General features: G+C 45.1%; 2 protein-coding genes across 2 annotated transcripts in view; both read right to left on the reverse strand.

The window, feature by feature from the left end:
* The window catches only part of SNUPN (snurportin 1), a 52960-nt gene that overhangs the window by 24418 nt on the left and 10817 nt on the right, over nucleotides 1-17725 (reverse strand). The window lies entirely within an intron of this gene.
* IMP3 (IMP U3 small nucleolar ribonucleoprotein 3) lies at nucleotides 11831-12910 on the reverse strand. The gene has a single exon (XM_006080685.4). It carries the CDS (start codon nucleotides 12808-12810, stop codon nucleotides 12256-12258), a length of 555 nt encoding a protein of 184 aa, XP_006080747.1. The 5' UTR covers nucleotides 12811-12910; the 3' UTR covers nucleotides 11831-12255.

The raw sequence follows: 17725 nt of genomic DNA on the forward strand, positions 1-17725 counted from the left end.
AACTCTTAGTGACCCCATGGACTGCAGCCTACCAGGCTCCTCCGCCCATGGGATTTTCCAGGCAAGAGTACTGTGTGGATCACAATAAACTGTGGAAAATTATGAAAGAGATGGGAACACCAGACCGCCTGACCTGCCTCTTGAGAAACCTATATGCAGGTCAGAAAGCAACAGTTAGAACTGGACATGGAACAACAGACTGGTTCCAAATAGGAAAAGGAGTACGTCAAGGCTATATATTGTCACCCTGTTTATTTAACTTATATGCAGAGTACATCATGAGAAACACTGGACTGGAAGAAGCACAAACTGGAATCAAGATTGCCGGGAGAAATATCAATAACCTCAGATATGCAGATGACACCACCCTTATGGCAGAAAGTGAAGAGGAACTAAAAAGCCTCTTGATGAAAGTGGAAGAGGAGAGTGAAAAAGTTGGCTTAAAGCTCAACATTCAGAAAACAAAGATAATGGCATCTGGTCTCATCACTTCTTGGCAAATAGATGGGGAAACAGTGTCAGACTTTATACTTTGGGGCTCCAAAATCACTGCAGATGGTGATTGCAGCCATGAAATTAAAAGACGCTTACTCCTTGGAAGGAAAGTTATGACCAACCTAGATAACATATTCGAAAGCAGAGACATTACTTTGCCAACAAAGGTCCTTCTAGTCAAGGCTATGGTTTTTCCATTGGTCATGTATGGATGTGAGAGTTGGACTGTGAAGAAAGCTGAGCACCGAAAAATTGATGCTTTTGAACTGTGGTGTTAGAGAAGACTCTTGAGAGTCCCTTGGACTGCAAGGAGATCCAACCAGTTCATCCTAAAGGAGACGTCTTGGGTGTTCACTGGAAGGACTGGTGCTGAGGCTGAAACTCCAATACTTTGGCCACCTCATGCGAAGAGTTGACTCATTGGAAAAGACCCTGATGCTGGGAGGGATTGGGGGCAGGAGGAGAAGGGGATGACAGAGGATTGGCTGGATGGCACTACCGACTCAATGCACATGAGTTTGGGTGAACTCCAGGAGTTGGTGATGGACAGGGAGGCCTGGCGTGCTGCGATTCATGGGGTCGTAAAGAGTCAGACACGACTGAGTGACTGAACTGAACTGAACTGAACTGAACTGAATAAGATAACCTTTCTCCAACTTTCCTGGTGGTCCAGTGGTTAAGGCTCTGCTTCCAGAACTTCCCTGGTAGTCCAGAGGCTAAGATTCCATGGTCCCAGTGCAGGGGGCCTGGGTTCGCCTGGTCAGGGTACTAGATCCCGCAGGCTGCAGCTAAAGGTCCCAAGTGCCACATCTAAGACCCAGCACAGCCAAATAAATAAGTAAATATATATTAAAAAAAAAATGCAGACAGCAGTGCTTACCCAGATTAAAGGGTTTGAAGCAGCTTGTCCAAGTTATGTACAGCCAGAAAGCCATGGGGCCAGGATTTTAATCCAGGCCCCACTGATTCCAACGTCCTAATCTTTACTCTGCAAGATCAACCGAACAACCAGTGGTTAGGACTCTTGAGTTTTGTTTTTTCTATCTGGATTCATTTTTGTTTGTTTATTGGCTGCGCTGGGTCTTCATCGCTGTGAGTGGTGGCAAGTTGTGGCAAGCAGGGCCACTCACTGCCTTGGCTTCTCTTGTTGCAGAACTTGGGCTCTAGGGCATGCAGGCTCTGTAGTTGCTGTGCACCAGCTTAGCTGCCCTGAGGCATGTGGAATCTTCCCAGTTTAGTCACTCAGTCATGTCGGACTGTCACTCTGTCGTCCCCTTCTCCTCCTGCCTTCAGTCTTTCCCAGCATCAAGGTCTTTTCTAATAAGTCGGCTCTTCGCATCAGGTGGCCAAAGTATTGGAACTTCAGCATCTTCCCAGACTGGGGTCAAACTGGCAAGCAGACTCCCAACCACTGGACCACCTGAGAAGTCTGTTAGAACTCTGATCTTTCACCGCCCAGAATCCCATAAGCCTCGAGACATGACCAAAAAAAAAAAAAAAACAAAAAGCAAATTCTCAGGCCCACTCCAGACCTCTTAAATCAGAAATTCAGAAGGAATGGGAAACATCTGTTTACACAAGCTCTCCGAGTGAATCTGATGCCTGCTGAAGTTGAGAACTGCTCTAAGCCATAAGTGTTTGGAACTTGGAGCCAGCAGCAAGCAAATCCAAGGTGCATGTGTGTGTAAATAAGTGACTGGGGTTTCGATAGTGGCTCAGTGGTAAAGAATCCGCCTGTCAATACATGAGACATGGGTTCGATCCCTGATCTGGGAAGATCCCATATGCCATGGAGCAACTGAGCCTGTGGCCCAGAACTATTGAGCCTGTGCTATGGAACCTGGGAGCCGCAATTACTGAAGCCTGCAGGTTCTAGAGCCTGTGTTCCAACAAGAGAAGGCACAATGCGAAGTCTGTGCACTGAAACTAGAGAGTAGCCCTTGCTTGCCACAGCTAAAGAAAAGCTTGAGCAGCAAGGAAGACCCAGCACAGCCAAAATAAATAAAAATATTTTAAAAACTTAACTAGAACTGAGAAAAAAAAAAAAAAGAACCAGAATTGAAACAACTGAAACTGTAAAACTTGTAGAAGAAACCACAAGGGAAAATCTTTATGACATTGAATTTGCCAGTGGTTTCTTGGTTATGACACCGAAAGCACAGGCAACAGAAAAAAGTAGATAAATTGGACTCCATCAAAAGTAAAAACTTCTGTACATCAAAGGACACTATGGGGAATTCCCTGGCAGTCCAGTGGTTAGGACTCTGTGCTTCCACTGCCAGGGGCCCAGGTTCAATCCTGGTTGGGGAACTAAGATTCCCTAAAGCCGCATGGCATGGCCAAAAAAAAAAAAAACCCAGAAAGCAAAAATAAACAAGGACGTTGTCAAGAGTGAATAGACAACCTACAGAGAAAATTTTGTAAATCAAATATCTGACAAATGGCTAGTATCCAGAATATAAAAAAGAACTGCAGCTCAACCAAAAAGACCTAACTTAAAACAGGCAGGAGGGGACTTCCTTGTTGGTACAGTGGATGAGTCTGCCTGCCAATGCAGGGGACATGGATTTGGTCCGGGCTCTAGGGAGATACCACGTGCCTCAGACAACTAAGCCCATGCACCACAACTACTGAAGCCCACGCTCTAGAGCCTACGAGCTGCAGCTACTGAAGCCAGCACGCCCTAGAACCGGTGCTCTGAAACAAGAGAAACCACAGCCATGAGAAGGCCACACACCACAACTAGAGAGTAGCCCCCTCTAGACACAATTAGAGAAAGCCCTCAAGCAGCAGGGAGAATCCAGCACAGCCATAAAAAAAAATAAACATAAAGTAACCCAAGGCAAGAAGCCCAGATCTAAGATTTTCCATTGTCCTCTCCCTATGGGGTCAGGACAGCATTCTTCTGCTAGCTTCCATGGATGACAATATTCACAGAATGCTGCCACCCAGCGAAGATCACCAGGCCAGAGTCTTTACTGGGGCTCCATTACATAGAAATGGTTAACTGTCAAAATAGGTAGCTAGTGGAATTTGCTATATGACTCAGGGGGCTCAAACTGGTGCTCTCTGACAACATGGAGGGGTGGGAAGGGGTGGGAGGTGGGAGGGAGGTTCAAGAGAGAAGGGACATATGTATACCCATGGCTGATCCATGTTGAGGTATGGCAGAAATCAACACAACATTGTAAAGCAATTATCCTTCAATTAAAAATAAATTAAAAAATGAATGGTTAACTGTCCACCTCGGGGCAGTTTTCAGCCCCTTCAAGACTACAGCTATTATTCCCAAACTCCCACCCTTCATCATGGTGTGGGTGTGGCTCAGAGCCCCACCCTAACTCAAACTGCTGTTATCTGACTGTGCCAAGGGCCCCAGGCAAACAAAGACATTCCCATCAGAGGTGACAGTCCACAGGTTTAGGGATTACCTCCCAGAAGAAAGGGTGATGACCTTTTGGGGCAAAGTTATATTCTTTTTTTTTTTTTTTAATATTTATCTGTTTATTTTTACTTCCCTAGTGGCTCAGACGGTAAAGCGTCTGCCTGCGGTGCCGGAGACCGGGGTTTGATCCCTGGGTTGGGAAGATCCCCTGGAGAAGGAAATGGCAACCCACTCCAGTATTCTTGCCTGGAAAATTCCATAGACTGAGGAGACTGGTAGGCTACAGTCCATGGGGTCGCAAAGAGTCGGACACGACTGAGCGATTTCACTTTTTTTGGTTTATTTTAGCTGTGGTGGATCTTGATTTGTTGTGACATGTGGGTTGTTTTTTTTTAGTTGCAGTATGAGAACTCTGAGTTGTGGTTCATGGGATTTAGTTTCCTGACCAGGGATTGAACCCAGGGCCCTGGCATTGGGAAAACAGAGTGTTAGCCACTGAACCACCTTGGAAGTCCCCAAAGTTAAATTCTTTACTACACCATAATACCAGTGGGAAGTGGCTATGGCAAATAGTGTGATAACTGTTCAGAATGACCAGACCCTGGGAGACCCAGAGTGAGGCCTGTTAGATTCTCCTCTGGCTTGCTCAGCTCCCAAACCCTCAGCTGCTAGTGAGTCCAGATATGTAAACAGCCAGCTTACTGTAGCCTCTGTCTTCTTCAGATAGGGACCGGGACTTCTCTGTACTAATTTCTCACGAGCTTTGAGAGCACCATGCCTATCACCCTGGGTGCCTTCTCCCCTTTAAAAAAAATGTATTTATATGGCTGCACCAGATCTTAGTTGCAGCATGCAGGATACAGTTCCCTGTTGTTGCTTAGTTGCTAAGTCGTGTCCATCTCTTTGCAACCCTATGGACCATAGCCCACCAGGCTCTTCTGCCCATGGGATTTTCCAGGCAAGAATACTGGAGTAGGTTGCCATTTCTTTCTCAAGGGGATTTTCCCAACCTAGGGATCCAACCTGTGTCTTTTGCTTGGCAGGTGGTTTCTTTACCACTGAGCCACATGGGAAGCCCACATTTAAGGCTGAGTTGTGAGGCATGCAGGATCTTGGTTCCCCGACCAGGGATCAAACCTGTGCTCCCTGCGTTGGGAGCTCACTAGACCACTAGGGAAGTCCCTCCTTTGTCTCACCTTGATCCAGCCCAGCTGGTCACTACAAAGAGGCTAAATTTGAAGCAGTTATTAAACACCTACTGTATGCAAGTCCTCATCCTGGGGCCCATGGTGTTCCATCATGCCTGAGCCACACTCTTGGGCAGTCACACTAGCCACAGGCAACTTGAGACTAATATTAAAATACCATGCAAGTTAACTGCTGCTGCTGGGGGATGAGACAAATGCAGTTCAGCCAAGTTGCCAGTTTTCACAGCCAAGGCATCCTAGACCAGCTGACAGCCAGCCAGCCTACCTCCAGACTTAAGAGACAGCACAGTCAAAGTCAGCAGAGTCATTAATCCAATACACAATCACAGAATCTAAGTGAGCCCAGCAAAGATCTGAAGTGCCAGGTGACCTGCAAATTCATGAGCTAAATCAATGCTTACTGTTTTAACTCTTGAGTTTTGGGTTGGGTTTGTTATACACCGCTATTGAGGCAATAGATAACTGATACAGAAATTGGCCAGACCAAACCAACACAATATGAAGCAACTATCCTTTGATTAAAAATAAATTAAAAAAAAATTGCTCAGACCAGAGGTGCATGTGACTAAGTAGGCACAGAACTGGGCAATGCCAAAAGCTCTGACCTAAGTACTTACAGAATGAGGCCTGAGCTCTCTTCTTTCCTTTTGTTGCTTCTCCTCTGGCTTGTACAGCCCCCAAACCCTCAGTTGCTCTTGACTACTGTGGTCAGAGGCATTTTTACCTCGACATAGCTCACATGCAAAATCACGTGCAAAGGCCTCTGGGGGAATGGCAGCCTGGGACCTGCTTTTATCCACAACGTTCCCAGGTCAGCTTGGTCCTGTAATTTTTTTTTTTTTTGGCTATACCACAGGGCATGTGGGATCCCAATTTCCCAACCAGGGATCGAACCCACGGCCCCTGTTTTAGAAGCTCAGAAGTCTTAACCACCAGGCTGCCAGGGAAATCCCGGTCCTATCGTTTTGATTCTTCATATCCAGCCAGAGTCTCTTGGACATCCCTTGACAGTGAGGCCTGCCCAAGAGTCCATCTGGGCACACAAGCTCATTAGAGGGCTTTGTGATATCGTCACATTATCTTCATTTCAGAGATGAGCAAACAAGGCTCTGAGGCGGGAGGAAGCTTATTTGTGATTAAATAGTCAATAAAAGATGGAGCCTGTGTTCTGCCCCAACAGCTGGAAACAACCATTTCTTAAATATTCCAAGTTAAAATACCATAGTAATTTGAAAAAGGTTGAAGTGTTATTAAGGGCACTTTTTCAAACTTGAACAAAGGTTTTGACTCATCAGTGGATTGTGAAATTAACTTAGTAGGTTGGGACCAGCATTTAAAAAAATTAATAATGACACATAGTTTTATAAAACTTTTGTTTCAGTTATCTACATATTAATACTTAGGAAGCTGGCCTAAGTTGTGATGGCGCACCAGGCTCCCGGAGGCTGAGGAAAGCTGACCATTCTTTTTTTTTTCCCCTTGTGATGAGCAACTTTTAGTATCTACCTAGTTATGTATTTATTTTGGCTGCACTGCAGCAGCATGCAGAGTAGGGATCAAACCCAGGCCCAGCAGTGAAAGTGCTGAGCCTTCACCACCACCACCAGGGAATTCCCAAGCTGACCTTTCCTTGATTCACTGAATTTGGGGAAGAAATGATTTTCAGTTCCCTGGGCTCTTTGTCCAAGCCTCTTTCTAAGAGAGGTTAGTGTCACTCCTTTTCTCTTTAATGAGACCATTTCAGTCACTCTTTGATTAAGAACACTGCTTTTTAAAGCTGTTTCTTTTCCAAAAACTTGCTGCAGGTATAAACGTCGGACTGAGATCATACAAAACTGTAATTTATCTTAGCATAATGCACAATCTTCATAGAAAAGTTGGAAAATACTGAAAAGCACAAAGAAAAAGACTAAAATCCCAATACTACTACTACCCAGAGACAATATTTTTTCCATTATTTTGTCTATGCTTATATGTCTTCAAAAAAATGGGACACTATTAGGACTGTTTTACATTTTATTTATTAACTTTTTGAGTCCTTAAATATCTTGTTACAATAATTTTAATAGTTGTGCTTCATCGTAAAGATATCCGGTAATTTAATAGATCCCCTTTAGACATATTTTCAATTCTTCCCTATTATATTCTATTTTGGGGGCTTCCCTGGTGGCTCAGACAGTAAAGAATCTGCCTGCAATGCAGGAGACCCAGTTTCAAACCCCGGGTTGGGAAGATCCTGGAGAATTCCCCTGGAGAAGGGAATGGCAACCTACTCCAGTACTCTAGCCTGGAGAATTCCATGGACAGAGGAGCCTGGCAGGCTACAGTCCATAGGGTCGCAGAGTTGGACACAACTGAGCAACTTAAACACACACATACATGGTGATGAAGATCCCTGTAATTAATTTTTTGCAAATATCCATAATATATTTATGCTGAATTCTTAAAAGGGGAAGTTCTAGGTCAGAAGGTATATAATGTATGTTTCTAAGGTTCTTGATACATGTAAAACCGCTCTCCTGAGAGCTTGTACGAACTTGCCCTCCTGCCCCCTGTGTAATAAATTTTTTTAATTATTTATTTTAATTGGAGGATAATTACTTGGCAATATTATGATGGTTTTTGCCATACATCAACATGAATCAGCCACAGGTATACATAAATCCCCCATCCTGAACGCCTCTCCCACCTCCCTAGTCTTAATATCAATTTTGCCTTATATATTACCACAGAGGCATTACTTTGTCAACAAACGTCCGTCTAGTCAAGGCTATGGTTTTTCCAGTGGTCATGTATGGATGTGAGAGTTGGACTATAAAGAAAGCTTAGCGCTGAAGAATTGATGCTTTTGAACTGTGGTGTCGGAGAAGACTCTTGAGAGTCCCTTGGACTGCAAGGAGATACAACCAGTCCATTCTAAAGATCAGTCCTGAGTGTTCAATGGAAGGACTGATGTTTAAGCTGAAACTCCAATACTTTGGTCACCTGATGAGAAGAGCTGACTCATTTGAAAAGACCCTGATGCTGGGAAAGATTGAGGGCAGGAGGAAAAGGGGACGACAGAGGATGAGATGGTTGGATGGCATCACTGACTCGATGGACATGATTTTGAGTAAGCTCTGGGAATTGGTGATGGACAGGGAAGCCTAGCATGCTGGGGTTCATGGGGTCACCAAGAGTCGGACATGACTGAGCGACTGACCTGAACTACCACAGAATCTTCTTTACTTCTCTATGGTTAAGAGATCAGAGACAGAATACCCATTATATTTTCTGTAAGTTTCAGTTTCCTCCTTAGCATGCTTGATTCCAAATTCTTGGTCAGTTTCCAGAGGTTCGGATTGTGGCGCTGTTGCCATAGGGTGCAGTAGCAGTCAGTTGGAAAGACTCAGGAAAATAATAGAGCCATACGGTGATAAAAAGACCTGATGTACCAGTGAGATATTATTCTTTCCAAAAAGAAAGAACTACATTGGAAATTTCTCCAAGTCATTTTGTAAAGAAAGACATGTTTCAAAGCCCCACCAAAAATAGGCAAGTAAGTAGAATAAAGGACTAATCAAAGGCAGCAGAGAGAACATGAAAAATTAAACTTTTTACAAGTTTAATCTGGAGCCGTTCTATCAAACTAGAGGTCACAGATAAGAAAATTTATATTGTAGTTGTTGTTAAGTGTGTTTGGGGATGTTGCTCATTTGGGTGCATCAGTTTGTTGCCTGGAAAGTAATAAACTTGTTGCTTAGTTGCTAAGTTGTCTGACTCTTGCCACTTCACGGACTGTAGCCCGCCAGGCTCCTCTGTCCATGGAATTCTCCAAGAAAGAATACTGGAGTGGGTTGCCATTTCCTTCCCCAGGTTGGGGTGTGTGTGTGTGTGTGTGTGTGTGTGTGTGTGTGTATAACAAAACTTGTCATTTTAGCTATTTTTAAGCATACAATTCAGTGGCATTATATTTGCAATGTTGTACAACCATTATCACTATTTCCAATTTTTTTTTCATTGCCCCAATCAGAAATTCTGGACCCATTAAATGATATTTCCCATTCTTTCCCCCCACTCTATATTACCGTATTTGTGACAAGGAAAATGGAGGCACATAGAGGCCAAGTAAAATAATCATTACAAGCTAGTTGGGCACAGACCTGGTGGCCTGAATCACTTGTTTTGCAGTGGGTTTTTTTTTCGGTTTGTTTTTTAAGCCCAAAGTTTCTGGTTACAGGTTCTGGTAAGAATCTTGAATTTTACTCCTAACTTTCTAAACCCAGTTTCCTTCATGAGAACTTTGAAGTTGTATCTGCTTGAGTGATAAGGGCAGGATTCAACTACTCCAAAGGGACCAGTCTGCCTTGCCCTGTCAGGGGTCTAGTGAGAGCTGGACGGCTGTAGGTGGTTTCTGCCTTCTAGAACCACCAAATTCTCCCCTGTAAGATCCCTAATTCTAAGAGCCCTGAGGACACTCCTCAAATGGGCAAGAGATTCTGCTCAGCCACCAGAGCTGAGGAGTGGGATTCTTTCTTCTTCCTTTCTTAAAGGAATGGCACTGAAAAGAATACGGCCTTTGGAGCTGCATGAGCCTGGACCCGAACCCCAGCTTTGGACAAGTTCTCCTCCCAAATTTGTTTGCCAAACTGAAAATGTCTAAATACCACCACCTACCTGTAAGGGTTGTTAGGAAAAGAAATGGCAGCCTAGCATAGACAGGACCTCAATGAATGTTAGTCAAACCTTGGCAACTCAATGCCTGTTCCTTGTTCAATTCAAACCTTTACACCCTGTTGGGGACCAACCATGTTGTCTAGAGCTGCTGCTTCTCTGCTGGCTTGGAAACTGAGGTTCAGGAACTGTTTCTAAACCCTGATGTTTCCCAAGGGCTGGCTGTGACAATGTTTGTACTTTGTTTGTTTTGGACACACCCTGTGCCATGGGACATCTTTGTTTTTGACCAGGGATTGAACCACCAGCCCCTGCTTTGGAAGCACAGAGTCTTAACCACTGGCTCGCCAGGGAAGTCCCCGCATGACTCTTTTTTTTTTCGGAGGCTAATTACTTTACAATATTGTATTGGTTTTGCCATATATTGACATGAATCCACCATGGGTGTACATGTGTTCCCCATCCTGAACCCCCCTCCCACCTCCATCCCCATCCCATCCCTCTGGGTCATCCCAGTGCACCAGCCCCGAGCACCCCGTATCATACATCACACCTGGACTGGTGATTCGTTACACATATGATAATATACATGTTTCAATGCCATTCTCCCAAATCATCCCACCCTCGCCCTCTCCCAGAGTCCAAAAGACTGTTCTATACATCTGTGTCTCTTTTGCTGTATCACATACAGGGTTATCGTTACCATCTTTCTAAATTCCATATATATGCGTTAATATACTGTATTGGCGTTTTTCTTTCTGGCTTACTTCACTCTGTATAATAGGCTCCAGTTTCATCCACCTCATTAGAACTGATTCAAATGTATTCTTTTTAATGGCTGAGTAATACTCCATTGTGTGTATGTACCACAGCTTTCTTATCCCTTCATCTGCTGATGGGCATCTAGGTTGCTTCCATGTCCTGGCTATTATAAACAGTGCTGTGATGAACACTGGAGTACATGTGTCTCTTTCAATTCTGGTTTCCTCGGTGTGTATGCCCAGCAGTGGGATTGCTGGGTCATATGGCAGTTCTAACTCTTAAAAGAAGCATTCCAGCTCCACCACTTATTGGCTATGCAATCTGGGGTAGTTTGACCCATCTCTGCCTCAGTTCCCTTATTTGAAAAGTAGAGAACTGGGCTCCCCACATCACTGAATTGTTGGATTAAACGGATTAAGATATGTAATGCACTAAGTGTCTGACATACAGTAGAAGCATTTGCTATTATTGTCATCTCCAGTGTCACCTTCTCGTTCCTTCACCAAATGTTGCCTTACACCTGGGGAAATGGAGATGGTACAGGAAAAAGCAACCCACTGGTCCTGGCATTGTTATTTTCCTTGTAGTGGTACTGAGTAAATGCGATAGTCTTCCTACCAGTGAGCTGGCTGCATTAGAACAGATCCTCTCCCTTCATGTTCCTCCATTGTCAACAGGCTAGGCTCCCTGACTCCCAATCCATCCTTTGTGTCCCTCAATAAAACCCACTCTAATTAGGCAACAAACCTTTCTCTAAATTAAAGGCTGGGCAGGTAGTGATGGCGGGCTGTGATGGATAGTAGCTGTGCAGCTGCTGCTTTGGGCAGGCAGCCCTGGAGCCTCCCGAGGGCTCCACTCCTAAGAATTTTCCAAGACCCTCCTGGGCTACTTCTAACCGCTAGATAGACAAGCTACAGGGTGATTATTTCCTTAGGCAAGCAAACTTCAGCCCTCTAATATGGTATTTCCTGAGGCTGGAATAGCAACAGGAAGTCCTGTGGGGAAGAGTTCTGCCAAAACACTCCTTCTGAAGAAGGGATCTGTAAACGGACAAATCTGCTCAGCCCTGTGCAACATCCTGCAACCTCCGCACGTGGAGCCCAGGGCAGGCCTCACCCACAGGCAGCTAGCTGCCACCACTATTCTGTGGGTTCCTGAATTCAAGGAGACCTATAGATGCCACCCTATGTGACAAACCCAGACAAAAATTTGCACTTAAAAAGCAGTTGGGCCACTTATTGGCATTAGGAGAGCATTCCTTTAAACAAGAGAAAGAACTCTGAACACTAAAATCGCATCTATTTTATGAAAACTTGAGACCAACCTCTACGACATCTGTACACAGTTTAATCACGAACAAGAGCAAGGATTCCAGTTAAATAAATTAAACCACACTGTCCTGTTACAAGGAAATGAAAAGAAAGCTGGAGGCGGGGGTAGGTCCTTCCCCATCCCAAATCCTTGCATTCACACCAGTGTTTCAGATATAAGAACATAACAATTCCCCAGTGCAGCACCAAAACCGCTTCCCATTGTTTCTTATGGCAGTCACTGAATTACCAATAGTCCGAAGGCTAAGAAAATTTCGTGGAAAAAGGGCGTACCCTTTGGCTCCGTGCGTGGCCTGTAGCTGAGGAGGCAAGTTCTTAAGAACCGACGACTGGCTGATAACACTCTTGGGGAGACGCGCCTTCACAGAATCTCAGGCATGTGTCTCAGCTTCCCCATGCAGTCCTGGCGAGGGGAGATCCGCTAGGCGTCCAAATCGAAGTCGTCACGCTCCTCATTGTACTCCAGCACGTGCCGCTTGATCTTGGACGAGTCAACCCAGGTGACAAAGTCCTCCATGCTTCGCGTGACAAGGAAAGCGGGGTCGGTGACCACGTCGGGGCCCACGCGCACGTGGCCCTGCTCCACGAATGCCACAGCGGCCTGGAGGTGCTGCGCCATGCGCAGCTTAAGCAGCACGGTGGGCAGGCGGCGGCGGCAAAAGGACGAGGCCGTGACGAAATCGCAGAGCTCCAGCGATCCCCTCGTGGGCACTAGGCCGAGAGCATATAGCTTATCCAGCAGCGCGGCCGAGGAGCGCACGCGAAACGGGTCGCGCTCAGGCAGATCGCGCAGGCGCCGGGCCAGCTCGCGCACAGCACGGCTCAGCTGGTTGTAGCGCGTATAGTCCTCGCGCCGCTGCAGCCGATAACGCCGCAACACGCGTAGCTCATGCAGGTTGTGATCTGTGACCTCCCAGTTCAAGAAGTCCACCTGCTTGAGCAGCTTCTGCTCGTGAAACTTAAGCTTCCGCACCATGATGGCTGCTCAAACGCTGCCAGACCGGAGGCTCAGCGCGCATTCCGGCTGCCGCGCGACTTCCGCCTCAGTACGGCTAGACCCGGCCGCCTTGGGGATCCTGCGCCAATGAAAGGAAGACTCAGGGCCAGGCCTCCCATTTCCATTGGTCAAGATGAGGCCACGCCCCGTGTTCGTATCTCGCGTTTCTTCTCCGCGTTCTCTGATGGAGGCGCCTGGAGAGGCCGGGGATGGGAGGGGCGGCCTCCTAGGCGAGTCTGCGCGGTTTTAAGTTGCCGGGAATTAATTACCTAGTGCCGTAATTATTTCCTCTCGTTTAGGTTTCTGTCATTCAGGGCCTCTCTGGGGAGCCTCTTCCAGAAGAGCTAAAGAGGATAGTTCCGGGAAAGAGGGGTGACCGCCGCGCTAATATGGATTTACTGTGCTAACTGACCTTGGCGGGGGCAGGGGGTGGGGGGGGGCGGGGGCGGGGGTGGGGGAGGGGCGGCGGAGGGGCTGTCCTCCTGTCGTGTGGGGGCTTCTCGGAGCCGACAGGGGCTGATCGGGTATCCCCACAGCCTACTAACCGCAAGTCCATTACTAGGCGGGCGGAGATTTTTCACCCTACCAATTGGTGCTTGAAGCCACTGAACCTATTCAGTACTGATTCCCAGGCTACTTCCTGCACGCCCAGAATCAGGATCTACACAGGAGTCACTTGAAAATCTGTATTGTTAACAAGAATGCCACGTGATTCATAAAATCCAGTAAATTTGAAAAGCTTGGATAATACAAATCCTGACTCTTTAATCGGGGCTGAAAAGAATTAGCCTGACAGGTTGGATTTCTGGAGTATTTAGTGAACCCAACACTTTTTCTGCAAATTATATCTGTTTTAGTTTAGTGTAGCGCTAACAGGACTAACTTCTTTATTTACCCAAGACTTTGACGCCACCTAGCTTCTTTGCCTATAATTTTATTTTTGTATGCTTTTCATTGTTTTTTAAAGATACAATATTTGATATGGGCGATACTATATGTAACATATGTGAGATACAAAGAATACTTGTGGACCCAACAGCCAGTTTAAGAAAGCATCACCAGGACCTATTCAACCACTCTCCCAGTCAGAGGTAAAGATATCTGCTCTCCTGAATTTAGTGTTTATTTTTGCCTTTTGTTTAAAAAGAAAAATAGTTTTATCATTTTATGCATCCCTAAGTATACTGCAGATGGTGACTGCAACCATGAAATTAAAAGACGCGTACTCCTTGGAAGGAAAGTTATGACCAACCTAGATAGCATATTCAAAAGCAGACACATTACTTTGCCAACAAAGGTCTGTCTAGTCAAGGCTATGGTTTTTCCTGTGGTCACGTATGGATGTGAGAGTTGGACTGTGAAGAAGGCTGAGCCGAAGAATTGATGCTTTTAAACTGTGGTGTTGGAGAAGAGTCTTGAGAGTCCCTTGGACTGCAAGGAGATCCAACCAGTCCATTCTGAAGGAGATCAGCCCTGGGATTTCTTTGGAGGGAATGATGCTGAAACTCCAGTACTTTGGCCACCTCATGCGAAGAGTTGACCCATTGGAAAAGACTCTGATGCTGGGAGGGATTGGGGGCAAGAGGAGAAGGGGACGACAGAGGATGAGATGGCTGGATGGCATCACTGACTCGATGGACGTGAGTCTGAGTGAACTCCGGGAGTTTGTGATGGACAGGGAGGCCTGGCGTGCTGTGATTCATGGCGTTGCAAAGGGTCGGACACGACTGAGCGACTGAACTGAAGTATACTGAGAATTTTCTTACTTGAAGCATAGCCCATGGATCAGCAGAGAGCTGTTGAAAATGCAGAATTTCAGACCCCATTCCGGACTTACAGAAACAGAATCTGCATTTAACCAGATCCCCAGGTAATTTGCATGCATGATATTTGAGAAGTGTTGCTTGGATGATATCACATATGGAATTTTTTTATATATAGCTGCAGTTGCTTTTTAAAAAACTACTGCATTATATTCCATTGTTTTGTTGTTGTTCATTGCTCAGTTGTGTCCGACTCTTTGCGACCCCACGGACGCCAGGCTTCCCTGTCCTTCACTATCTCCTTGAGTTTGCTTAAACTCATGTCCGTTGAGTTGATGATGCCGTCCGATCATCTCATACTCTATTGTTCCCTTCTCCTCCTGCCTTCAATCTTTCCTAGCATCAGCGTCTTTCCCAATGAGTTGGCTCTTCGAATAAGGTGGCCAAAGTATTGGAGCTTCAGCTTCAGCATCAGTCCTTCCAATTAGTATTCAGGGTTGATTTCCTTTAGAATTGACTGGTTTGATCTCCTTGCAGTCCAAGGTACTCTCAAGAGTCTTCTCCAACGTCACAGTTTGAAAGCATCAATTCTTCAGCGCTCAGCCTTCTTTATGGTCCAACTCTCACATCCATATATGACTACTAGAAAAACCATTGTTTGGTTCTATCCAATTTATTAATCCATCTCCTGTTGGATTTTTCTTTTTTTGGAGTGACTATTTTTTAGCAGTACTACATTCCTGTAGGTTTCCTGTTGCACCTATGCAGTAACTTCTAGTGTACATCTTGAAGTTGAATTACTGAGTTGTACATATTTTTACTTGTACAATTACTGAGTGAACATGTAAAGTGCATGCTCAGCTTTACTAACTATTGTCAAATTGTTTTCCAAAGGGGCTGTACCAATTTATATTCCTTTGTCACTATATGAGAGTTCCCTTTGTTCCTCATTCTTGACAGTGCTTGGTTGGTAGACTTTTTAAATATTTGTGAATCTGATGAGTGTGTGATGGCATTTTACTGTGATTTTAATTTACATTTCCTGATGAATAAAGGTTTCATATATGTTTCTTCCTCTGTGGAATGCCTCTTTGTGTATTTTTCTATTGGTTTGTGGAGTAGGTAGAATAGTGACCCCCCCTCCCAAGATGTCCACCCAGAGCCTGTGAATGTTACCTTATAGGAGAAAAGGGATTTTTCAGATGTGATTAAATTAAGGATCTTGAGACAATGACATTGTCCTGGATTAACTGAGTCAGTCTCATTAATCACAAGTGTCCTTAGAAGTGAAAGAGGGAGGCAGAAGAGTCAGGGAGATATGATGATGCATGCAGAAGTCTGAGATGTGATTTCTGACTTTGAGGATGATTGGGAGCCAGGAGCAGAGGAATGTGGGCAACCTCTAGAAGCTGGAAAAGGCAAAGAAATGGATGTTTTACCTAGAGCCTTCAGGAGGAACATGGCCCTTGCTGACACTTTGATTTGAACCCAGTGAGATCCAGTTTGGTTTTCTGGTCTTGAACACAGTGAAAGAATAAATCTGTGTTGTTTAAAGCCACTAAGTTTGTGGTAATTTGTTGTAGCTGCAATAGGAAACATACAGATTGTTTGCTTTTGTTTTTCTACTTGATTTGAAGGTGTTCTTTGTATATTCTGGATAGTAATCCTTAGCTAGTTATCTATGGCGTGCAAATATATTTTCCCAGTTTGCACTTCGTCCTCACCCTTCATATTCCCCCAGCCTCACTCCCTTCCATCTTCAGCCTTTGTTCAGTGTGTGGGGGAGGACTCTTGGTTAACTCCCTTCTCCCCAGACAATAAACATAATAAATAAGTAAATTATATTTGTTAGCAGATGATAAGTGTCATGAAACAAAATTGAGCAGGATATAGGAGAGCTTGGGGTGAGGATGGGCTGTAATTTTAAACAGGGCATGTGAAGGTAGGTCTTACTGAGAAGGTAATATTTCATGGTGGGTTAGCCATGTGGATATCTAGAGGAAGAGTATTTCAAGAAGAGGAAGCAGTGAGTGCAAATGCCTTAAGATAGAAATGTGCCTGGCATCTCAGAAGAGGAATAACAAAGCCATCTTGGCTGGAGCAGAGTGAGCTAGTAGGTGAGGAAAGGGGGCTCACATAACAGAGGCTCCAAAGGCTCTCTTAAGGTCTTTGGTTTTTAGGTTGAGTGAGATGAGGACACTGGAGGGTTTTGAACTGAGAACTGACATCTAACTTATGTTTTAAAAGAACCACTCTGACTGCTGTGTTGAGAACAGACTGTCAGGAGGCAGAGGTGGAAACATTGAGGCAATTAGGAAGTCGTAGTGATGCAGGTGAGAAGGGTGGTAGCTGGGACCAGGAAAGCAGTTGTGAGATGCCAATGAGAGAGGAGTTCCAGAATAAGAAGAAAGGTCAAAGAATGGCTCCAGTTTTGGACCTAAGCAAGTGGCAGAAAGTACTCATTACCTGAGATGGGGGAGATTGCCAAATAGAACAGATTTGGGTGGCAAGATTAGAAATTCAGTTTTGGACATGTTGGCTCGGAGATGTCTACTAGACATGCAAAGAGAGATGGCAAGGAGAATGACTTGTAAGTCTGGTAAGTCTGGGGTTTTATTTTTTATTTTTCTTTTTTGCCAAACCTTGAGGCATGCAGGATCTTAGTTCCCCAACCAGGGATAGAACTTATGCCCCCTGCAGTGGAAGCATCAAGTCTTAACCACTGGACCACCAGAGAGTTCCCTCAGTTTGGTATCAGCCCAGAGAAAGGCCTGGGCTGAAGATTTAAAATTTTGGATATTATTGGCAGAAAGATGGTGTTTGAAGAAGTGAAAATAGAAAAAGACAAGAGGACCACGCTACTAGTAGGCACTCTGGTGTCAAGAATTATTGACTTTGTCCCTTTCCGGCATTCAAGATGTCGAAGCAAGGTGTGAAATTCTGGATTTCCTTGGGTCTTCCGGCTGGAGCCATGATCAACTGTGCTGACAACACGGGAGCCAAAAATCTGTATATCATCTCTGTGAAGGCAATCAATGAATGACTGAATAGACTTCCTGCTGCTGGGGTGGGTGACATGGTGATGGCCACAATCAAGAAAGGCAAATCAGAGCTGAGAAAGAACGTACATC

Source organism: Bubalus bubalis, chromosome 20 (genome assembly GCF_019923935.1).
Source record: "Bubalus bubalis isolate 160015118507 breed Murrah chromosome 20, NDDB_SH_1, whole genome shotgun sequence".
NCBI lineage: Eukaryota > Metazoa > Chordata > Mammalia > Artiodactyla > Bovidae > Bubalus > Bubalus bubalis.